Here is a 26,081-nt window from a genome sequence, read left to right as displayed (position 1 = left end):
AAAACTGGAGCAAAGTGGACAGAAGAACGAAAAAGGATCCACGGAGAAAGGATGAGAGCTGTTTGGCAAGTCAGAAAACAGAATCGTTAGAGCTTTGCGTGATCCGTTGGGTCCATACGCATATAATAATAATAATAATAATAATAATAATAATAATAATAATAATAATAATAATAATAATAATATGAAGAAGAAGAAGAAGAAGAAGAAGAAGAAGAAGAAGAATGCTACTTCAGAGGTAATCTATGCGTTCTATTATTGCCCATAAATCTACCATAGTGTTTTATAGTATATTTTTCAAAACCATAAAGTTTAGGAAAAATATTGTGAACAAACGATCCAGGACTCCTCTGGGCACAAATTTTACCTTCAATCATCTTTTCAATGTACTAGTTCACCCCATTCTCTCACGCCAAGGGACTCTTAGCTAATCTATGGTTTTATCTGAAAGTTCTCAATTTGCCATGTCTCCTTCTCTAGATATGTATCTATTGCAGTTGCTGTTCTCGGTTTTCCTCCTACGCATGCACACTCTACTTGGGCATACATCCAAATGACTATGTCCTCCTAACAAGAATAAATTCAGTTTGGTCCAAAATCTGAGCTAAACAGGACCCTAACCGTGACGCTTACAGGAAAGGCGCTGCTCGTAATTTGCTGGCCTGTGTCGCAACCATGGAATTTCATCGTCGTCGTCATCATCCTCATAGTTGAGACCGGTGCCTCGATGGGTGACTGGACGTGGTTCACGTTCACGTGGAGGAAGATGCTGCAAATCGGGCACCGAGTCGGACAGATGATTGAGTCCAGCTAAAAGAGAATAGATAGAATACTCTTTTGAAAACTGGAGAGCATTAGGAAGAAATAGTGCAAAGAAAATATAGAATACATAAGTCCAAATGCCAATAATTAACTTGTATTATGGAAATGCTTCAAGGACAAGTTATTGGGAAGTCAGACAATGTATTAGTGATCAACTGACTAAGGAAACATCTAGGCATGGAATTTCAGCAGAAGAAATATTTTGTTAGTTTATTGAGTGGCTGATAGCCTACCTATTTTATGCCTCGTCAGAAGCCAGTCCTCTAGGTTACTTGTGATGGAGTTATTGTTGCAGGACTCCCCATTGCTCAACCTGGGGTCGTGAGACTTGCGGAGAGCTCGGCGTCGCTCCTTGCTTGCCAGCATACATTCCTGCAACGTTCATAAAGATAGTTATTGTTTCACTTGCAAATAAAATCAACACAAGCATGGACAAGCTCACTTGTTAACCGACTGTGCCCACCATTGGCAAGACAGGATAGTTCTGTGTTTTGTCCAATGATGGAAGAGGAAACAACAGGACAAAGATTTAAATTTCTCCGTTCAAAGTCAGAAAGTAAGCAAGTTTGTAATTTTGCACGACAAACTTTTGTGATCTTAGAAGCTTTAATTTTCTGCTGAATTTGAACCACGTGTGCTGGCCTGGATGTGAACCATAGCTGCCTTGATGACAGCACTCAGCTGTTTGGTGTTTCAAACCACCTCATCATATATAACGCTAACCTGCTACTAGAATTTATGTAAACACACTGAGATTAAATGCAATTCATTGCCTATCTGGTTCATCGTAGTGTAGTTAGTGCCGAGTTCCCAGCTTGGTAAACTGGCATTTAAAAGTGAGAGCACAGTCAGTATTTCTAATCACTTTTTGAGGCAAAATACCCTTATGAAAGCCTACTATACTTGAGATAATTTTGACGTATGGTTGATACACCACCTTATAAAACTAGAACTACAGAATCAGAGCAGTAAGTATACAGCAGGAATTTCTCCAGTGAAACAGTTTGCAAGCTATAGAAACAGCTTTGTGTTGCTCCAAGCAGCAAGCATAATCTCTTTAACATCACAGCCAGACTGAGCGACTCACTGCCCGTCTGAGCCCAGTTTGACGGGTTCGATCTAGTTCAGTTCATCAATAGTTGAAGGTGCGTGTCATTAGATTTTCGAGCATGTAAACGACCTCCTAGGAGAGAAAAATTCCGACAGCTCGGCTTTGCAGAAAACCATGGAAGTGATCAGCGGGACACAGAAAACAGAAACAGTAAAATCAGTTTCTCACAGAACATTTTCCTTTTGAGAGAGAGATGACTTTCTTTGTTGTGTTCCTCCATCACTTCCACGTTCTCATTCAACAAGAATTTTCCAGGTAGACATTTCTACAAAACTCTATAAACATAGAATGAAATCACAGCTCCATTATTATAAAGTTGAATGACGCGACAATTTCTAATTTAAAAGTCAATTGCTGGAAAAACGGAAGTTCCCGCTTGTTCACTTCTGAACAGAACACAGAACGTGCAAGTTGTTTTCCAGTTTTTAATTGTAAGAACACCATCAGCTTGAAACTAAATTTCCATCTTATTAAAAAGAGAACAGGTTCTTCAAAACCCGTTCCATTTCCGCCTTATACAAGACATCTTAAAATCGGCCCGTTCTTTTTTATTTTTCCGTTTTAAGAGGTTTCCTTCTTATACAGGGTCCGCCATGTCACAAGTTTTCTATATTATTAAGACCCCAAGCTGATAATACGTTATCTGATATCTAAGCAAGGAACTGCTCAGCGCTTAAGGGGGAAGGTGGCTTGGTCTTCCGAGTAACAGTGACCTAAAACTACAAGGTTACTTTGTTTGCAAGATTCTTGGAAAATGTACCTCTAAAGTTCTGAACAATCCTAATTTGTATCGTAATTGTACCGGGCGGTACACCTCCACGCCGCTAATTTAAAATTTGCGCCAGTTGAAACTCCTCTGCTGGAGGAAGTCTGAACTTTATTGACGGTATTAATTTTCAAGTTTCTCAGAAGATGTCACTACTTGGAAAGTTTGGAGTTTTTGAACTGTGCCACTTTTGATGTATTTTTGTTTTACCGGTAGTAAGAAGTGTGAACCTTCTCTTCTAGAGGACACTACTGAAAAATTACTATGGTGCACCCTAGTGCGATGTGAAAGAACTGCTTTTTGGAGAAATTTGTATTTCAAAAGTTTGTTTCTTGTTAAATTTCTTTCTGTTATTGTTTAAGTTGGCTGTATACCCCTCTCTTTCCCCTTGTTTTGTATTTAGCCAATCCCGAATTTCTTTAATTAATTTCTGACCAATCTGATGTATCTTCCCCGAACTTGAATATGCTGCTTATCCCTAACCAATAAAGTGATTGTGGGCGGGTGTTTTCTTCCCTGAAACGCCTCGAACTTTCCGCGAGAGTATATAAACTGCTGATTTTAGGGTCTCGGTGCCACTTCTGTTCCATCTTTTAGTGTGTAAAGTACATAGCAGGGGGCGGGAAGCGCCTCTTTCTTCGGGGAGCAGTTCATTCACAAGGTAATGGCCGTTTAATAACTTCTGTTCTTGCTAGCTCAGCAGTTTAACTCTCGGGGCGGGTCCGAAGCGTTTCTATCATGTAACCTTTCCTAAAATGTAACTACTCTTAGCATCTGTTATCTTTTAAAGCTACATATTGGGATAGAGAGTGCTTAACCCTCTCGAGCTCCCACTCATTTTGTTTTGAGGTGAACTTATTTCTCACAACCGATTCTTCCTTAATTGTAAAGTAAATTGTCCTTTTCTAAAGTCACCTCAGTAGTATGGGATTAGCCCTTGCATTAGTGGCCTAGAGCCAAATTAGGTTTTGAAACAAATACATTAGGAGTGCAGATCGCCTCCTCTCAAATTGTTATTTTAGAGGTCATGTAATTAACCTTTTTCATTTAATAGACCTCAGTAGGTTGGGTATGTTACCCCTGTGTCTATGTCCTGAGAGGACAACTTGAAGGTGGAGTTTGGTGTGGCCTTTGAGAGGCCTAAAGGTTGAGAGCGTGTGGCTCTTTCTTGAAAATTGAGTGTTGTATGCCTCGAGGAGGCTTTTCTGTGTAATTTGGAGCAAGTGCTCCTGAACATGAATGGGGTTTTCTGCCCCTCTGGTAAAACTTATTTTTGGAGTAAAATTGGGCTAATTGCCCTAGAAGTGTGAATTCAGGGCTCGAAGCCCAAATACTGTAAATACTGTAATTGCTCCTTTTGTTGCCTTGCTACTCTGTACCTGCCGTACTTGTTTTATTTCTTAATTTTGAAAAGAAAATATAACCTTGTTAAATTTTACATTAACTTTGATTCTGTAGTTTGAGACCCGTTCAAGCCCGCACCTTCTTTCACCTCTACCTACCGCTAAAACACGGTAACAAGTGGTAGCAGAGCGTGGTTGAATGGGTCTCAATTTAGCCCCTTTTGACGGCTAAACATTGTTGTGTTCCGAACTCTAACAATTTTCTCAGTTGCTGGAATTTTTTGATTTTTTCAAAATTGTTCTGGCATCATGCCCGGCCCTCGCGATGTTCTCCATCTTAACTATTTGCGCAAGGAGGAGTTGATCTATGAATTAACTATCAGAAATGTGCAATCTGGAGGCACGGTTGCGGTAGACACCAACAAGCTTAGAGAGTCCCTTGATTTGCCCATTTCCATCCCCACTTTGGGAGAGAAAGAAATTGACGACTCTCTTTCCATGATCACCGAGAATACTACTGGGCTAGCATCGGTAGTTAGTTTTTTTGATGAAAATGATCCTTCTCCTAATCAAATTAAGCGTGTGCAAGCCAGGCTATATCATTTTTCAAATAGAGTTAACGATCTGTTGTCTCTGAAATTGAATGACGTTCAGAGGAAGGAAGCTAGTTCGTTGCTTGAAAGTATTTCTGAATTATCTAGCAAGGTCACTCAATTGTTGACTGGGGAAGTTCCTCCCAAAATCGATCAACCAACCCCGATGAATGCAGGTAGCGAGGAAGAGCCTCCTAAGGGAGAAGTCAATAGGATAACCGTTGCTGCTCAAACTATCTCTGCCCCATTGGACAACGAGTCTGAACGCCGTAACTCATTGAATAATGTACGTTCTGAATTAACTTCTTTGCCACTTAAACCTTTACCGACTATGTCACCTGGGTTCAGCAGTTTGCCTCATCCATTGGCAATGTTGCTCAGAGGTATCTCGAAGTTTTCTGTCAACACCACCAGTGAAGTTATTTCCTTCATAAGGTTTTTAGTTGAATTTCAGGATCATGCCCTTGTTTTTTCTCTTTCTCCATGTCAAATTTTGCAAATCATCTATCCTTATGCAATTGGTATTCTCTCTGACAAAATAGTAAGAGCCATAGCCGAACAGTCATCTATTGAAGATTTTCATGCACACTTACTTGCAAATTTTATTCCCGCCCGCGCGAGGTCATCTCTGATTCAGAAGTACTATTATCGAGTACAGAGATTGGATGAAAATCTGGCTGATTTCATACAAGATATTAAGTTTTATACTAGGGTGTTCGCTCTTCATTTTCCTGAAGATCAGATTGTACAGGCTATTGTAGAAGGAATTTCACCATCCTATAGGTCATATTTGTGTTTCGCGGCGTGCCCGCAAACTTTCTCTGAACTTGAAGCGTTGGCTGTCTCAGCGGAAGGAGTGAGATACGCCGATTCCTTGCGTGTCGCGAAAGAACCCCCGCCTTCTTTTAGTAATACTCGGCCTCCACCTCGCCGATCAGTCACACCTCGTAAATGTTATGCTTGCGGGTCGCCTGACCATCTTCGCAATAAGTGTCCACTGATCAAGTCTAGTAGGGCAAATAATGGAGCTGGTTCATCACAAGGCTGTTTTAAATGTGGGGCTTTCTCACATATCGCCAAGAATTGCCCAAACTCAAATAGCACCGCCTCCTGCTCAACTTCTGGTGCAAATTCCACCAATGCCAATAATAAAATGTGACTAGCGGCTTCGGCTGAGTCGACTAATTCTGCTTCCCAAGGCTCAGCCCCTGGCAAAAAGGTCGTAAATTCAGGGAACGTTCAATTTGCAAATCCACCTTTTGAATGCCCCAAAGAGTGTCTTAGGATTGCGGCGGATACCCCCGCACCTGTTCCTTTTCTTAAGATTGAGTTAAATAACGAGCCTATAACCGCTCTATTAGATTCAGGCAGTGTTTGTTCAATTATTTCGGACCAATGGTATTCAAAATTGAAGTCTGTTTGTAAATTACCTGACTATGGCTCATCTACTGTTCAATATGTTTTGGCTAATTCATCTCCATTAGAAATTCTAGGTTCTGTACAGGTTAAAATTCGTATTTTTAAATTTACATGGAAAACCAAACTGTTTGTGGCTAAGCACTTGTCTTGCCCCATCATACTGGGAGCGGACTTCATTTCTCACACTGGTCTTGTGCTCGATCTTCAGAGTAAGTCGTGCACAATCAAATTTGCGTCCAATTGTAAAATTCCCTTGTTAAAGTGTAATTCTGTATCATGTTCATCTATTTCGCCTACCCAGGATGAGATGTTGTTAGACCTTAGACATCTACCTGAGGAGCAGGCTGATAGTATTCGTAAGTTGTGTCAGTCATTTCCAGAGGTGTTCTCTGATACTCTTGGTGTTACTGACCTTATTGAATACAAAATTGAGGTCACGGATTCGATTCCTGTCCGTTTTCCACCTTATAGGCTATCTCCACCAAAAATGAAGGCTCTGAAAGAAATCATCGATCAGATGTTGAAGGATGGTATTATTAGACCCTCTAAGTCGGCGTATTCTTCGCCTATTTTTCTAGTCCCGAAACCCCAAGGTGGCTTCAGGCCTGTCATTGATTATAGGGCTCTCAATCGGGCCCCCTCGACCCCAGCGAGGACGACATGTGCACGGCGAGCCGGAGCTCTCCTCCCGGCCAAGGCTGATGAGCGGCGCACGACCTGCTTCTGGCCCGCAGATTGTATATGTTCACCGCGGGCGCGGCGTGCTTCAACACCTCTGCTCCCCTCATAGTGCGGGCGAGCGGTATCTCAGGGTACTTGAGGGGCCCGGGCGGCCTCCTCTGAACGCAAGCAGTGGCGGCTGGTCTGGCCGTTAAAATCATCAACGTTGAAGTACATATCCAGCTATATGAACACTCCAGTTCTACTTTACTACCTTTTCTTGGGTATTCTACTGCAATATTTGGTGGACTTAGAAAATTTTCCTCAACCTTAAAAATTAAAGTTTTCCTTCTGAATTCAACTTCTACAAACTTCACCAGCAACTACAAAATTTTGAAACTGAATCAAACCCAATTAAGAATACTTCTGCAATTAATCTCCATATCAACATCAAAACTTGGACCTGGTTTTCAAACAAATTTCATGTGTCACCCCTGGAGGAACTTTGGGGGGGGAGGTCTGTACCGGGCGGTACACCTCCACGCCGCTAATTTAAAATTTGCGCCAGTTGAAACTCCTTTGCTGGAGGAAGTCTGAACTTTATTGGCGGTATTAATTTTCAAGTTTCTCAGAAGATGTCACTACTTGGAAAGTTTGGAGTTTTTGAACTGTGCCACTTTTGATGTATTTTTGTTTTACCGGTAGTAAGAAGTGTGATCCTTCTCTTCTAGAGGACACTACTGAAAAATTACTATGGTGCACCCTAGTGCGATGTGAAAGAACTGCTTTTTGGAGAAATTTGTATTTCAAAAGTTTGTTTCTTGTTAAATTTCTTTCTGTTATTGTTTAAGTTGGCTGTATACCCCTCTCTTTCCCCTTGTTTTGTATTTAGCCAATCCCGAATTTCTTTAATTAATTTCTGACCAATCTGATGTATCTTCCCCCAACTTGAATATGCTGCTTATCCCTAACCAATAAAGTGATTGTGGGCAGGTGTTTTCTTCCCTGAAACGCCTCGAACTTTCCGCGAGAGTATATAAACTGCTGATTTTAGGGTCTCGGTGCCACTTCTGTTCCATCTTTTAGTGTGTAAAGTACATAGCAGGGGGCGGGAAGCGCCTCTTTCTTCGGGGAGCAGTTCTACACCAAGGTAATGGCCTTTTAATAACTTCTTTTCTTGCTAGCTCAGCAGTTTAACTCTCGGGGTGGGTCCGAAGCGTTTCTATCATGTAACCTTTTCCTAAAATGTAACTACACTTAGCATCTGTTATCTTTTAAAGCTACATATTGGGATAGAGAGTGCTTAACCCTCTCGAGCTCCCACTCATTTTGTTTTGAGGTGAACTTATTTCTCACAACCGATTCTTCCTTAATTGTAAAGTAAATTGTCCTTTTCTAAAGTCACCTCAGTAGTATGGGATTAGCCCTTGCATTAGTGGCCTAGAGCCAAATTAGGTTTTGAAACAAATACATTAGGAGTGCAGATCGCCTCCTCTCAAATTGTTATTTTAGAGGTCATGTAATTAACCTTTTTCATTTAATAGACCTCAGTAGGTTGGGTATGTTACCCCTGTGTCTATGTCCTGAGAGGACAACTTGAAGGTGGAGTTTGGTGTGGCCTTTGAGAGGCCTAAAGGTTGAGAGCGTGTGGCTCTTTCTTGAAAATTGAGTGTTGTATGCCTCGAGGAGGCTTTTCTGTGTAATTTGGAGCAAGTGCTCCTGAACATGAATGGGGTTTTCTGCCCCTCTGGTAAAACTTATTTTTGGAGTAAAATTGGGCTAATTGCCCTAGAAGTGTGAATTCAGGGCTCGAAGCCCAAATACTGTAAATACTGTAATTGCTCCTTTTGTTGCCTTGCTACTCTGTACCTGCCGTACTTGTTTTATTTCTTAATTTTGAAAAGAAAATATAACCTTGTTAAATTTTACATTAACTTTGATTCTGTAGTTTGAGACCCGTTCAAGGCCGCACCTTCTTTCACCTCTACCTACCGCTAAAACACGGTAACAGTAATCATAGCTAAGGGACCTCCAGTTTTACGTGGAATTCAAATCAAAGAACGTGACTTCTCGTTTAAAAAGCCCACATGCATGGGCCGAGATTCGAACCGTGGCAGTCTTGGTTAGAAAGTAGTGAGAATGCCAGTCGATTGTCTCACCTATGCATCTGACATTCCCCCGCCATCTGTTCATTTGATTACATATGGATATCACTGCTGACAGTTCAATAAAGACGTATGCCAATTATTGAGACAACTTGCCTAACTGAAAATCACATTCTTCATGGAGTATCTATCCATTTCCTTATTTTCCCTTTTGTAAGCCATCTACTTTCTCTTGAAATGAGAAGCAAGAAGTTCACCAACACTAATACTCGTCAGTCCTCGCTTGTGTAAAAAATGTGACTTCAGAGGTCAGAAGAGAACAGGAATTTACCAAGGGATATTGGATACAGTTGCTGCTTCTTGTTTACAGGGGTCATTGGCCTCTAATGGTACGAGATGAGACGAAGACGATAGTCCGACATACAGATCTCAGCTTCGCTCTCTAGTTGTGAATGCCAATTGCAAAAGGTAATCTAAAATATTTTACAGCCAAACTTATTAAATCCGCTGGCCCTTCGTTACTAAAATGCAGGGCTCTTGAATGGTCAAAATAATCAAGCTCATCACTACTGCAAATTCTTCCAAATTCTCTTCTCAAAGGAATAGAGATGGAAATAATAATAATAATAATAATAATAATAATAATAATAATAATAATAATAATAATAATCTTATGGCCTCCGCTACCGTGACAATTTAATTTGACGCCATCTCGTCAAGTTCGACGCCGTTTTACTCTGGGCCCACTAAATGACAGACAGAGTAAACCGAATCTCTCTTGGGCGTCTATGGCTGATTTTTAATGAATGTTGTCTGGTAAACATCAAATGTGCCACCAGAGATCTTTTACATGCAGTCATCGTACGACATGGAGTGTCGAATGGACTTTTATCCGCCGTTCAAAAATTCGACCACCTCTGCCGGGCTAGAACCCGCTATCTCGGGATCCGGAAACCGACACTCTACCACTGATCCACAGAGGCAGAAGAACATAAGTCAGTAGAAATAACCATCTGTGACCTCACTACACAAACTGCTTCTTTTGAAACCTCCGCATTAAGTAATAATAGTTTTTGAGGTTTAGATTCAGGGGTACAGAAGGTACATCGTGGTACTTGGTTTGTAAGTATTTCACGGTACGAGTATAGACCTACGTAATGCGTTCCTTTGATTGCAATTTTTGGTCTTTGATTTTTTGTACCTATATTTGTCAAATTAATCAACTGAGAATATACACAGGTTTTAAAACAACTAAACGGGGCTAATAAACTAAACCGCGGCAAATATTTTCCCAGCGCCTGAATTAAACATTCTTAAATAACATTTGTTCCTCTCTAAAATTGCTTTAAAATAACATTAAACGCTATATAAAGATCACTTCATTGTGGTTCAGTTAATTTAGATTAGACGCAAATAACAGAACAATGTATTTAAAAGTTATACGAGGGTGGGTTGATGGAACGGATAACGGCCTCCTCCATGCACGTATAAGTTGTACAGAAGCGTGGAATTGATTAATATTCTTCTCACACACTGTCTGTACAACATCAGGATATCACTGACAGGGTTCTTCTACAATAGTTCAATAGGAGAGGACGATCCTAGTGACAGTATTGTAGAAACCCAGGCGTCTTTTTATACGACTTTTGAGGTGCGGATGTGCCCTATACAATCACACTATACATCAGTACGTTTGATCACAGCCCCCTCCATTTAACAACAACTGAAATATGGATAGTGTACGTGTGCCGAGTTATGCTTTTTGCTTGAAGGGGCCCAACATCTACGTCATCTGAGAGGAAGTGCTCTAATTCCGTTTGAAATTGTAATGAAACAGAGAGTCCTTATACCTGCGTATTCGAGGAGATCTCACAGATACAGGGCATACATCTGGCAATTTTGATGTATATAAGGAGAGGACATACGTTCAGAAGCGAGAATAAGAGTGTGTCTGAAATGGAGTTTTGTTTGTCTTCATGTAGCAGAAGCACAAGGTCTGATGACAACATACATACATGCTGTCAAAGTTCGTTATTACGAAACGCAAGTGAAGCAACGTCCCTCGTTCGTTGTTGTATCTACCCTCACCCCACCCCAGCACTTCATTAGTCGTAGCGTGACGCAGCTTCTCTCTTATATCCCGAGTGCACAGGTTCGTTCGCCTCCCTTAATGACGCAGTGCACTTTCTATACACGACTGCCATGAAAGAGCGATACAGAATTGAAATGCTGCACGGACTGATACACACCGTATTTATTATACGACAAGTTTTAATTTCTTAAGTTTTGCAGGGTGAAAATATTGAGAGTTTATCGCTACAGTCTGTCTGTTAGGTCATCAGCCCAGAGGCTGGTTGGATCCTCAAATAGCACCACCAAAGGTTATGCGGTTATGAGGAAACCCCAAAAACCAATGGCAGCACCAAAATGAGGCGTACTAGGCAAGATGAGGAGTGAGGTAGTTTGCCATTGCTTTCCTCACTGGGTCAGAAAGTACTATTGCAGCACAACTGACCCTATGAGCAGCACCTTTCATAATACTCAGATGCACTAGTCATGCTCTGAATGTCATTACTCAGCAATACCCATACCCCAGCAACTTCCATATTGTCGCAGCCATGGATGTTGACTGGGACTTCGGTGGAAGCTACACTTTACTCTGGCCTGTGCCAAGAGATGGATGCAAGAGTACTGTATCCATCAAGAAATGACAGCAGGCATGATCGCTACAGTATTAGTAGCCAAAGTGAAGGAATAGGCCAACTATAAATGCTAAAAACAAAACGATAAGTTTTTACCAAGATAAAGAACAATAGCGTGTAATAATTCTATAAATCTATATATATAAAATAGCTTGTCCTGACTGACTGACTGATTCATCATCGCCGAGCCAAAACTACTGGACATAAAGAAATGAAATTTTGGGGATATATTCGTATTATGATGTAGGTGCTCGCTAGGAGAGGATTTTTGGATATTCCTTCGGTAAGGGGGTGAAAATGGGGGTGAAATTTTAAAATGAGTGTATCTATATCTCAAAACTTTAAAAGTTTACAGATGTAAAAATTGGTATCTAGAATCATCTTTAAAAATAACGAAACACGTATTTTTTTGTTTTCAGAAAATCTCAATATGAGGGATGAAAAGGGTGAAAATGGGGGAAAAGGGGTTGAATGCCTTTAATCAGGATACCGGTACTTATATCTCAGAAACTGAAGATATTACAGACCTGAAAATTGGTACCATTGATCTCTTTTAAAAATAAAGAAGCACGTATTTTTATGTTTTTGTAAAATCCAATTAATGGGAGGGTGAAAAGGGGGTGAATTTTTAAAATGAGTGAATCTATATCTCCAAACTTTTAAAGTTTGCAGATTTAAAAATTGGTATTTAGAATCTTCATTAAAAATAAAGAAACACGTATTTCTTTGTTTTCGGAAAATCGCACTAGGAGGAGTGAAAAGGGGTGAAAAATGGGTTGAATGCCTTTAATGAGGCTAATTATATCTCAGAAACTGAAGATATTATAGACCTGAAAATTGGTGTTTGGGATCTCCTTTAAAAATAAAGAATTACGTATTTTTCTTTTTGTGGAAAATCCAATTAATGGGATGGGGGTGAAAAGGGGGTGATTTTTTAAAGTGAGTGTATCTATATCTCAAAACTTTTAAAGTTTATAGATGTAAAAATTGGTATTTAGAATCTCCTTTAAAAATAAAGAAACACGTATTCTTTTGTTTTCGGAAAATCCCAATAGGAAGGGTGTAAAAGGGTGAATAATGGGTTGAATGCCTTTCATGAGGCTACTTATATTTCAGAACCTGAAGATATTACAGACCTGAAAATTGGTATTTTGGATCTACTTTAAAAGTAAAGAAACACGTATTTTTTCGTTTTTGGAAAATCCAAATATTGAGGGGTGAAAAGGGGGGGTTAATTTTTTAAAATGAGTGTGTCTACATCTTAAAACTTTAAGATTTACAGATATAAAAATTGGTAGTTAGAATCTCTTCTAAAAATAAAGGAACACTTTTTTTTTTGTTTACTGTAAATCCTAATAGGAAGGGTGTAAAAGGGTGAAGAATGGGTTGAATGCCTTAATTGAGGATACACATATCTCAGAAACTAAAGATATTACAGAACTGATAATTTGCATATGGGATCTCCTTTAAAAATTAAGAAACACGTATTTTTTAGTTTTTGGAAAAGCCAATTAATGGCGGTTAAACAGGAGTGACAAATTGGGGTGAATTTTTTGAAAGACTATATCTACAGAACATCTTGGAAACGTAAAATGTTACAGACGTAAAGGGTGGGTGTAAATTTCCTGTAAATGTAAAGAAATATAGGTGATTTGTTTTTGGAAACTCCACTTAAGGGGAACTTAAAAGAGGTGAAATTTTAAAATGAGAATATTTACAGTATATCTAAAAAAACTTAACATGTTACAGAAGTGAAAAATGGTATTTTTTATCTCTATTAAACATAAAGAAACGTGTACTTTTAGTTTTCGAAAATACCACTTGGGTGGAGGGGGGGGGCGGGTAAAAGTGACTGAAAATGGTGATGAATTCTTTTAATTAGGCTACTGATATCTCAAAAATGAAGATGTTACAGACGTGAAATTTGATATTTGCAATCTGCTTTAAAAGTAAAGAAACACGTATTCTCGGAAAATCCAATGAAGGGGGGGGGGGGTGAAAGAATTGAAAAATTAATTGACTGAATTGTATGAGAATACATACATCGAATAAAAACTAAAGTTGTTACAGACGTGAAAATTCTTATTTGGACCTCCTTTAAAAACAAAGAAGAACGCGTTTTGGTGGGGAAACCATCTTGGAGGGCGGGAGTGTAAAGGAGTTGAATTCCTTTCATGAGGACACATAAATCGAAAACTAAAGAAGTTAGAGTCGTGATAATTGGTATTTAGAAGATCCTTTACTATTAAAGAAACAAGTATTATTTTGCGGGAAAATTCACTTAAAGGAGGGGGGGGGGATTATTGTGAAATGAAGTGAAAAAAGTGAATTATTTTTATGGGGATACTTATATCTCAAAACTGAAGGTAATAGACGTGAACATTGGTGTTTGGAATCTCCCTTAAACATAAAGAAACAAGCATTCTTTTAATTTTTTATGGGGGGGGGGGTTGGCGGTAAATAAACTTAACTTCGGTGGGGTGTAGAAGGAGGTGAGACCAATTGATTTTACTGTTATTAATGTACTTATAAGGATCCTCCGTTGCTCAGGTGGCAGCGCGCTGGCCTCTCACAGCTGGGTTCCGTGGTTCAAATCCCGGTCACTCCATGTGGCATTCATGCTGGACAACACGGAGGCGGGACAGGTTTTTCTCCGGATACTCCGGTTTTCCCTGTCATCTGCCATTCCAGCAACACATAATAATAATAATAATAATAATAATAATAATAATAATAATAATAATAATAATAATAATAATCCGGACCGTCGTCAAATGTGCATACCGCGCTGGAAACGGCTCCTGGACGGGTAATGACTAAGAATGCAGTCCGGCCGCGGGTTCAGTGCCGCCAAGGCACCCAATATGACACCACGCCAGATCTCCTGAAGGATTTTATCCATATTAAAAATATTATAGGAAGAGATGGCAAAGATTTACGGATCCAACTCACCGGCAGGAATACCTGAGCCTAGCCCGGGAAGTACGAAATCGATTGCTGGAAAGGAAGATTTAAAAGTGGGAGGAAACGTGCCGTAAAATCATAGAAAACCAGTCAGATCGGGAATTTTGGTGGATTCTCGCAGCAAACGAGTCAGATCGCGAATTTCGGCGGATTATATATCTAATACAATAAACATTCAATTATACATTTCAGTATAATACCGTAGCGAAGCACGGGTATCTTGCTAGTATACTAATAAAATAAACATAAATGAATAAAATTAAAAATATAATTGATCGAAATGTCAGTAGTATGGGCACCAGAGTTCACCAGAATGGATCCCTCGAATTTTGATAGAACATGATAATTCTCTCTCCCAGGGCGTGTACATAAAAGCTGCGTACGGGTACATCTGCTTCATGACTTACCTAACCTTCTGAAAACGACTAAATAGGTAGGAACTGCACCTAGGTTCATCAATAACTCCACTGATTCTAAAATAACTAACTATATTCTCAATAAAATCCGTATATGAGCACCTCATTAACACACCAAAATATACATATAATACACACACAAAACATTGCTGGAAGACTCCTTATTTACAACAACAATGAAAACAGTGGAAAAACGAAAGCGAGAACCAAGCCACCATTTCGAGGGCTCAAAATAACAAGGTTCTATCTGATTTTTTTTACCGAAATAGAGTCTTTGCTGCTTTCTGCCATATAATAATAATAATAATAATAATAATAATAATAATAATAATAATAATAATAATAATAATAATAATAATGTTGATATCTGAATTATTATTCGTGATAAAACCAGTTTTACTAAGTTCTAATTACACATTATCTAGCTTCCACAGAATAACAAGGTTCTATTTAAATCTGAGTTGTTTCTATCGAATAAACAACATTAACCAATATGCTCGATTTTAAATATCATTTCGTGGTGATGGAAGGAATCTGTTTCCAGTAACATTATTTGATTTCTTATTAAAAAGTTGATATTGCTGAGTTAACGAAGAAAAACTAAGCATTTCGAAATTATATCGACCATATTGTGACGGCCTTTAGTTTTAGTACTATTGGTAGCACTGATACACTTCGTTTAATGTTATGGCGGCTAATAATCTTCGCTCATTGCTTATGTAAAAGTTCTTCCTGTGATTACGTTTTGAAATAGCATGTGTAGAAGTAAGAAAATGGTAGAAATGGTGTTGAATCAATCTAATGATTGCGATACGCGCCTGGAGATGATGTGAAGACTACGTATATTCCCGAGCAAATTCTTGTGTGCAGAAAAAGCATGCAACCAAGAAAGTAAGTCCCGTTTTAGAAGATGGGAAATTCTGCGAAGTAATGTATACAATATATCATTTCAATTTTGCTCTTCAACTAAAATGATCTGTACCTTCATTATAAATAAAATATGTAGGGCCTATTCTAACCTGTATGAAGGTTGGAAAACATCAGGACTATCAAAAATTAATATTACTACTTCTAGAGGGTAAGTACTAATTTAAATTTCACCTCATCTATTTTTTGTACTTTCTAGATTATTTGCCGAGAATGAAAGTGATTATTCTTCTCCTACCACGTCTCTGCTACAAAATACACAAGATGTGGGACTACTCCACAAAGGCAAGATGGGGAAATGGCACCTGTTCAGCTTGTTCCTTACTCGGATTCGTCCTCTCAATCGGAATTCGAAAAAATGTCCACAAAACAGCGAAGAACTAGGAAAAGGCAACGCCATCCACACCAGTGGAAAAATGCAGTACGAAAAGAGTGTCACCAGGGTGGTAAGGGTTATGTGTCTGTTAAGAGGTAAGCTGGTGAAAGCAAAGACGGTAAAAACAATGGAAGACTATGCAGCTTTTTGTAAATTTCGTTGTAGCTTAAAATGTTCTGTAGATGAAATAATTCATATTTTAAATTCATATTATGAGTTAACACAAAAAGAAAAACATTGCTTTTTAATACAGAATGTAGATAGAGTTGAATATAGAAATGGTTCTGAACCTTCAAGGCGTAGCAAAGCATTTCAATACCACTTTTTCAAGAAGGAGAAAGAAAATCAGAGTTTTTAAGACATTATTTTTAACGACATTGGCAATCAACCGAAAACCTATCTTGCTAACAAAAGTAACGCAGGTACACCAAAATGTCCAAAGAACTAAAAGATGTAGTAAGAAAACATATCCAATCTTTCCCTGCATGCGAATCACATCACTGTCGAGCAAACAGTGAAACTGCACCTAGATCCAGGGCTGAATCAGCAAAAAAATGTATGAACTGTACGTCGAAAAATATAATTCTAATGAGGTTGAACCAGTTAAGATATCTATGTACAGGCATATATTTTGTGCAGAATTCAATATAGCTTTCTTACAATCTAAGCAAGACAGGTGTGACCTTTGTGAGGAATTTCAAGTTGCAAGAAAAGAATATACACTCTTACATGAGCTGGAAATCAAATATGAAAACCGTATAACTGAAAAAAAAAAAAAAAATGCGTCTTGGAAGACAAAAGGATACAGATAATCAAGATTCAGATACCATTGTTGTTTGTTTTGACTTGTGGAATGTTTCACAATCAACTGTTAGTGTTTCGTACAATATGACAGCTCATGTATCAGGTTATTGTGCGGTAGTTAGACATTGCTAGTGCTGTTGTGAAGGTGTAGAAACAATTCCTGACGTTGAGAAAGTGTGAGTGATAGCTGTGTTCCCCAAAATCGTAATTCAATTATTTCATTAGCAGTGCCTGATGGTTTACAAAGACATGAAAATAAAATCTTTTGTGATGAAATATTCCACACCAGGGCATTCTGCTATACAGGAAGTAGATAAAATACATTCTAATATAGAAAAGACACTAAGATATTCTGAAATTTGGTCTCCAGTAGGGTTTCTAAGAATGCTTAAGAACGTTAACCTCAAAAAACCATATGCAATAATTGAAATGTTAGCCCAAACTTTAGGGATTAGAAAAAGGCCATTAGTACGAAGGCAATTTCATATCTAGATGTTCCTTTTAGTAAAGTTAATCAATTGATGTTTGAAGAAGGTACCCCGTTTAAAATAGGATATCAGTTTTCTCATCGAGAAAACTGAATTTCATACTGTTAACTTGGCTTGTGCATTGAAAACACGAAAACTAAGTATTAATGAACTTAGATTTCCACCTGTACATGAAAATGTAACGAGAACCAAACTTGCGAAAGGTAAAATTGCTGATATTCGATCAATATACAACCTCTTCAAACAGTGGAAATCTGTACAAAAAAGAAGGTAAAATAGGAAGTTACTACAGCTTTTTTGTGTCAATATTGTTGTTAAAGAGCAGAATACTTTGTAAAGTGTAATCCTGTTGTTTGTGTATTGTAATGTTTAAGGATAATTCAATCAATAAACACATTAATTTATAATAGTACAATTTACTTTAGTCTCAGTCGTAAGACTGATAAAATATCACACACACGATGAAATCAGTAAGCTAATTCCCAAACATGTATCTGATAGAAACCTGAGAGAGTTGAACTGAAGTATTCTGGGAATGGAAAATGATCGATAAATTTCCAAGTTCTTAGAAATCACTTAAGAAAACCCTAAGCACGTGCGCGATAGTTGTAAATTCAGATCAATGTTGACTGAATGCCACTTGAAAGGCCTCAATAACGATACTTGCCCCTGAAATTAAAGCGAAATTAATAACTGTCATAAAGACTGCTGACCTCCATCCTCTATTTAAGGGGGTTCCATCCCGACTGAGGTCAGGAACGTTTAAGGATATTTCAATATGACAGCATTTCATTGCCTTGCATGAGGGGGAAATGTTCTGATAACCTGCCATCTCTTAAATTATCCGACTCCAAAACTAAATGGTTAGCATTGCTAGTCTTTCTTAGAATGGATCTCGAGTTCGCTTTCCGGCTGGGTCGGGAATTTCGATCTTCATTGGTCAATTCCTCTGCTTGCGTAAATGTGCCACCTTCAACATTACAATTCATCCTAGGTAGAGCCTCGCCCTCACAAGCACGCTGGTCGCCCATGGGTGTCAAATGAAAGATCTGCACCGGATCTTACCGGAGACCATACTCCTAAAATCTGTAGAGGGTAATTTATGCTGAAACAATATTATTCTTTGTAATATATGGCTGATAATAAAGAACCTTTGTGTTCTTTCACGACTGTTCAAACCATATAGCTTTACGTGAAATCCGAATCACGGGAACGTGGCTTTCCGTTTTGGAACTCTCACTTCTATCAACGGCTGCCGGGTGACGTTACTCACCTCTAGCAGTTCAAACCAGTCTTCCAAGCCGTCAGGAGCTCTGAGCAGTACTCTACCGTCACGGGCGAGAGCCAGCGCCACAGTACTGTATGTCTTCTTGTTGATCCACTCGACACGCTCCACGTCCACCAGCTTCACCTGTCGGGGACACAAACAGCAATCAGATCTTCTCCCACACAGCTCATTTAAAGTCTGGCATTGAGAAAGAAATGAATGTTACGGAAACAGAAACGTAGATAACCCATATCTAACAACTCCGTATCATCGAGCGGCCCTTACTGCACACCACCTTTCAAAGTAGAGTCAGAAATAAGGAACATATTCTTACCTGGAAATTGATTAGATTGTTGGGCCGAGCGATTGGAGGATCCAGGAAAAAAGGAGACTTGGACCTAGACATCAACCCTGAGCATATCGGGACGGGCTACGTGAGACCGCACTGGCCAGCATCCAGTTAAGCACGAAGGGAACTCCTATTACAAAGTAAGACTGGTAGATGTACTTCTCGTTACTCTTGTTTGCTGTTGAGAGTTTTAATCATCAACCCTGGCTGCTAACTTGAATGTGTCTGTTGTCCTGAGCCATTCTTTGGGACTGAGAATGGGCCAGAACTCAAGGGTATTTTAAATCAGTCATGGTGATTATTTTAAGGGAAGATACAACTAGTCATTCATTTTCCTATTAACACTAATGAAAGCGAAAAGTGGAAGAATTCCAACCTTCCGAAGAAGGAGGAAATCTGAAAAATAAAAGTCCACGAAGGGCGTAAAGCAAACCCCACGAGTTTTGGAGGAGTGCCAGTCCACGCTCAGCGCCTGTTAGTTTTCTTTCGCAACAGACAAAAAGTACTGTAGATGTATTCTATGCCCACCACTCTTGGGGATTACCTGAAATCGGATATTACTCAAGCGTTCTCCTGAACGGGAAGAACACCCAGGAGAGTGGTTTACAGAATTACAATTCAAACCCTGGATCTCCCTAGGAGTCAGTTTCCCACTCGTGTAGTGATGTTCGACTTCGAAGGTGGGTGTATGTAATATAATGTCAGATATACAGCCGTTCTTCACCTGATATTGACCGTATAATAGTGTCAAATGAAGAAGGCGGACATGAAGATGTAATCTCAGTGAAATGAGGGTCTGGGGACTCGCGAAGGCAGTAGGTTATAGTGTCGCTGAAGAAATCACGCCAATTTTCCAACATAAAAAAAAACAGAATTCGTCGGTTTCCCCATATTATGAAGATAATCCATTCACCGTTACACAGAGCACTGTGATGCGCCCCGCATGATAGACAATGTCACGTAACAGGAAACGGAAATGACCCAAAGTGTCAACCACGAGCAAACCACAAACTTTAACCACGCTCAAGGACATTTAAACGAGATCACTGTCGAAATCCATTTTTTGAACAATATTCATATTTAAGGATGTCTTAATCTTCAGCCTGAAGGCTGGTTAAACCATCTAAGAACACCAGCACAAGGTTACAGCGAGCAGAATGCTATCACAGCCATATACGTGAACAAGATACGGGTAACATTTTAGTCTGTAACACTGGACAAGAGCATTCAGGACTGGCCTGGGTTCTATTCGCGGCTCTACTGTAGTGGTTTCAAGTTCACTCAGCCTCAGAGTTAAAGAGTACTGGAAGTTGTCCCACCCTGCACTTCAAAAGGTGAATGCTGGGTACCCTTCCTTCCTAACCCGAGCGCCAATTAATGACAAGTGCAGACACCACATTAATACAGGTTATCGCTATCAAGCTGTCAAAACCAGCATCATCAACATCACGAGATAATAACTAGCAGAAAATTTGGGCTGATAATTGCGTCGTTTTGCTCCTTAAAACAACAAGACATGGGCGGCTGTATTAATTCACGTATTGGGGAACATGTCCGATAAATCAGAGTTAAGTTATACGTTCATTACACAACGATAATAATAATAACATAGGTTTAATTTCCCTTTGTTTAGTACCGATCTTGAGACAAGACGGGAGTATTGTTAAATTTCAAACTACAGGAAATCCCAGCATAAGAAGCGATTACCCAAATAAGCATTCTGCATAATCGGTCGACTGGCAAGTTAAGATCACGATGATACATCACGCAGCAACTAAGTGCCATGGAGGGAAATGAAGAATAAAATAAATAAGAAATGGCAATGGAGAGAGACAGGGTCCCGAGGTTCACTCAGCCTGCACTAGAAATGAGAACCAGGACTAAAGTAGCCAGGCACAGAGGAGCCTTTACCTTCCACTCCTCCAAGGGCCTTTTGAGGCCTGTAAGGAGGAGGCTTTGCCTTTGCCAAACTTACGTCCCAAATAACAGTCGAGAAGCAAATTTCAATATAAAAATACTCATTTTAACCACCGCCTTATAACATGCAGGCAAGCGGAAAGGAGCTGCCGCAACGAACACCGACGGACTATGAACTTACAGGAACCGGATAATTTCTTTCGTACATCGTAACTCCTTCAGAATGAAGTGTTTTGAACTCTCCAGACTTCGCTTGCATCTCACGTCTAGACTACAGAAAATCCAAGCTCAAAACGAAGCTGAATACGTACAAGGTAACTAGGAATACATAGTCTTCTTTCGGCTGAGTATTCCGGAAGTGTAGAATGATAAGATATATGACGCAACAGGATGAACATAAACGTTGGCTTTACCAAATGGCGCCAGACAGTTCACAGTTCACCGAAGGATCGTGAGATCTTAACCATTAGGACAGATAATGGAGTCATTCCTACACGTGAAGATGTCTCTTGTTTGGGCTCTCAGTGTTTGCTATGAAAGGCGATACTTATTCGTGGAAAAGACAAATAATATTAACGTAGCTTAGGATTTCTTATGAATCTCCAAATTCCGCCTAGCTGAGGCGGAAGAGGCGTGCAAATCAAGGGTTGCGAGGCACATGGACATGAGTTCCTGGGGACGAAGGCGTTACGAACCGTACAGGTCATATTCCTTCTTGGCCTGAGTGTTATTATAAGCTCTTTGTCATGAGTGATTATGGCTCTAAAATATGCTTCAAAAAGTGAGAAAAATTAAGGATACAAAATATTAAGATCCTAAACTAAACAATCCAAAAATGAGCAGTGTGGCCATGAGAATCCCTCGTCACTGAAGAGAAAATGAAACTGGTTTGGAGATCACACCTTAGCCGTAAAGTGAACCTTGAAAGTAAAAGGAATTCAACCATCTCGGAGAAAGTGTCCGGTAAGGAACCAGAGGTCTCGACTGAATGAAGCAGATCAAAGGAGACTGAAAGAGAAAAACGAAAGCGAGCACTCTGGCACAAGCAAGTGTAAGCCATGCTCGATCCACAACCGGTACTAGACTGCGTAACGTATGTTGAAGGGGCGCAGGAGGCTGGCAATTCTGATTTACTAGCTGTTAAACAACTCCTTCCCAGGGTGAAATTCGGGTACTCGTGCGTTTCTAAAATATCTATAATAATAACAATAATAATAATAATAATAATAATAATAATAATAATAATAATAATAATAATAATAATAATAATAATAATAATAATAATTTTATCTCAGTGCCTTCTCGATAGAGCCCAACAGCAACTAGAACCAAAAATTGGAGAATATCAAGCAGGTTTCAGACCAGGCCGTTCATGTCCAGAGCAAATTTTGAACCTAAAGTTAATCCTAAGGCATCAGAGAATTTGTAGCAAAAATGTAGTTTGTACTTTTGTTGATTTCAAAAAGGCCTATGATTCAGTTGATCGTCAATCACTGTTTCAGATATTAAAAGAACAGGGTCTAGACCGGAAAACACTCGCAATTGTAAAAGAGACATTGACAGACACAAAATCTAAGGTTAAATTCATGGGGGAAATCTCAGACCCTTTTCCGATCAAAACAGGAGTAAGACAGGGAGATGGGCTCTCTCCACTACTCTTCAACTGCGTCCTTGAAAAGGTAATACAGGAATGGCGCAAACAGAAGTCTGCCCTCAAGATTGACCAACCAATCACTCTTGGTAGGGGCAAATTAGCAGTAGACTGCCTGGCATTTGCGGACGATCTGGCAATCTTAACTCGTGACGTTTCAACAGCCATAAACCAGATCGAACTCCTGAAAGAAACAGCGGAAAAAGTCGGCCTCCAAATATCGTTTGAAAAAACTGAATACATGACCTGCAGCAAAGAAGCCCCTAAATTCATGGAGACAAAATATGGCAAAATAAAACGGGTCCAGCAATTCAAATATCTCGGTGAAATAATTCAGGAGAATGGAATGGAAACAAAAGCCAATGAAGTTAGATGCCAAAAAATGGAAACTGCGTATAGACTCACCCAAAATATCTATAACAAAAAGTGTCTCTCCAAGCATGCAAGACACTATAATACAGTTATAAAACCAGAATGCCTCTATGGATCAGAGACACTAATTTTGAACAGGAAAACTGATCTAGAAAATATTCAGAAAAAGGAACACAAGATCATTAGAAAAATTTTAGGCCCAAAACCCGTAGATGAACAGTACCGCCTTAGAGGGAAACAGGAAATCAAACAATTTTCTAACATTCACAGCGACATCAGAAAACGCAGATTAAGATTCTTTGGACATATAAAAAGGATGAACCCAGATAGACTTACCAAGCAAATAGTTGAATTTTATGAAAACCGAAGTAAAGCTAAAACGGACACAATAAAATGGATTGGCGAAATTAAAACAGATCTCAAACTGGCAGGAATTACACCTGAAGACATCCAAAGCCGGGTTATCTTCAGAACCAAAGTTTATAAGTGGCAAGTTGACCAAGAGGAAAAACCAAAGAAGAAGACCGGAACAACATGGTCTCAAAAGAGAAAAGAAGCACACAGCAAACGAATGAAGGAAGTGTGGGCACAAAGAAAGGCAAATGCCTGTCTCTAAGTACTTTGCGTAGTCCTAATGGGCTCATTCGCAATATATATATATATAAAATAATAATAATAATAATAATAATAATAATAATAATAATAATTAATATGTTGGGTATTTAGCCCGAAGGGTGGTATGATCCTCAACAGCTCCGCCAAGAGCTGTCAGATAACCTAGGCGTCACTAAAGAGGCTAACTTGCGAAATGAGGAGGGAGGGAGTGTCCTGATGCTTTCCTCACCGAGCCAGAAGTTGCTATTACATATCAGTCTGCCAAGCCCACTGAAATGCCCGCACCAACCACCCTATGAGCGATATTTTCACACCATTCATAAGAGGAACTGGCTGCATAAGGAATGGCGTTACTAGCATCACTCATACCTCGGTCACTTTCATATTGTTAAAGCCAAGGATGAGACAGACAGGTCAATGAAAGTAACAAATTTATTTTAGCACATACGAGAAGACATAGTGCACTGTAAACACTACATCTCTCCAGCAAAGGCAGAATAATAATAAGTTTCACCGTGGATTTCATGCAAAGTTTCTAGGTAATATACACATGACCTGTAGAGTGGCCTAATGTTGAACTTATTGCGAATTATTGATATCAATTCGTTAATTCTGTACATCTTTTATAGCTGTGAAATCATTACTCCAGCGCCGTACGGTAACCACACTATGAGGAGAGTACCTCTGAGCAAGCTGACGATGATGGAGTTGCCGAGCTGCAGGTTCAGAGCGAACAAAATACGTATTAAGGTAGCCACACCTGTCATTCAGGGAATTGAGGTTAGTTTGTTGTAACGTACGTCGGGGCTCGTCAGCTCACCGTGTCCACAAGTTTTTTTGGAAAAATCTCGAAAACGGTTGATTTTAGGGCCTATTTGTGACGTCGCTCTGTGTTCCTCGCAGTGACGGACGTTCTGCCCCCTTAAAACATGAAGTTAAATTTTGAATTTGACAACATAACTAACTACCTCTACGATCCGTCCGAGTGCGCACGCCTTGGAGCCGTGTAGACCTCTGTAACGAACAGACAAACTTACTTTTGTTATCGTTATTCCCTTGAAGAAATGATTGAGAAAACATATTGCACGAACACTCTAGGAATTAATCACCCATATCTGGTGTAGAAGATGGAGAAGCATGAGACCTTTCAATCACTTATCATGAAATGCAGGAGGTAGCAGTCACATTGTCTAGTGGAACTGGTGTTATTTTAGAGTACATCACATAGCGCATGTCGTGTGGGGATTACTGTAAGTAGAGCTTACTAGCCATTTCGGGAAATAATTCAAATTGATTTGCATAGGGTAATTACGCAAAGTGGGTTAGTTTATTGCAGTTTGTGGTGTATGCAACTTGTCTCTCCATCCGTATCAGATTTCTCTCAGAAGAAACGCCTGCAGGAAGGTGGCTATGCAACCCCCAACGTCCGTTTTCTTCATAACCTCAATTTTTTTTTTTTTGCTAGGGGCTTTACGTCGCACCGACACACATAGGTCTTATGGCGACGATGGGATAGGAAAGGCTTAGGAGTTGGAAGGAAGCGGCCGTGGCCTTAATTAAGGTACAGCCCCAGCATTTGCCTGGTGTGAAAATGGGAAACCACGGAAAACCATTTTCAGGGCTGCTGATAGTGGGATTCGAACCTACTATCTCCCGGATGCAAGCTCACAGCCGCGCGCCTCTACGCGCACGGCCAACTAGCCCGGTTTAAATTTATTCATCGGTGGCACACTTTTTAGGCAATACTTTTTCTTTCAGCAGATGATTTCTCTACTGTGACAGGTACACACTCTTAACTTCCGCAGTAGTACGGGAACATTGATACAGTGTCTTGTTCCTAAGCAGAAAAGTGGTTAAATCATTTTGAATGAGTCTACTTAAATAACTTTTAGTGAACTTCGATGCAGTGTTAAAATAACAATGCGCAGAATCAGTGGTAGATCGTCGAAACTCCGTAGCAAGACCATTCTTTGCATTTTAATAATAATAAAAGTAACGAATTATCTGTAAGCCTCTGGGAGAAGGGGCAGCGGCGTGCAGCGCTATTAAAGATTGGTGATTCACCTAACATGTTAATAACTTCTAAATCATTAATGATATCGGCATTCTCTTTTCATATTCTTAAATGGTATCCAGGATCGCGTAAAATAACGTGCTACTTAGTCTCATGGGGTGATTAATACCAGACATATTGATACTAACTCCATATTTTTTAATGGAATGGCACAAATTATTACACCTGGCCTAAAAGTTCAATTGCGTACAAGTTCAAATATGTAAGTATTTTCAAAATCGGACAATTACTTTTTGAGATATAAATAAGAACAGCATGCGCGGTTTTGCATGCCGCATCAGACGGCGAGAAGTCGGACAAGGACATATTGACGCGCAAGTAGTTTCCTGGGAGTGAGTTC

The 26,081-nt window shown here is 39.5% G+C and overlaps 1 protein-coding gene across 4 annotated transcripts in view; it reads right to left on the bottom strand.

The window, feature by feature from the left end:
- The window catches only part of LOC136871573 (uncharacterized), a 171,808-nt gene that overhangs the window by 15,591 nt on the left and 130,136 nt on the right, over window positions 1-26,081 (bottom strand). For 3 of the 4 annotated variants that reach the window (XM_067144999.2, XM_068227147.1, XM_068227146.1), the window contains 3 exons: window positions 18,770-18,907; window positions 1,056-1,194; window positions 634-810 (listed from right to left, as the gene is read on the bottom strand). In XM_067144999.2, the coding sequence (XP_067001100.2) occupies window positions 634-810; window positions 1,056-1,194; window positions 18,770-18,907 (454 nt within the window). The remainder of the gene's footprint in view (window positions 1-633; window positions 811-1,055; window positions 1,195-18,769; window positions 18,908-26,081) is intronic. The other variant, XM_068227145.1, reaches the window with a different exon arrangement.

This window comes from Anabrus simplex, chromosome 4 (genome assembly GCF_040414725.1).
Source record: "Anabrus simplex isolate iqAnaSimp1 chromosome 4, ASM4041472v1, whole genome shotgun sequence".
NCBI lineage: Eukaryota > Metazoa > Arthropoda > Insecta > Orthoptera > Tettigoniidae > Anabrus > Anabrus simplex.
This window is presented reverse-complemented; position numbering and strand designations above follow the sequence as displayed.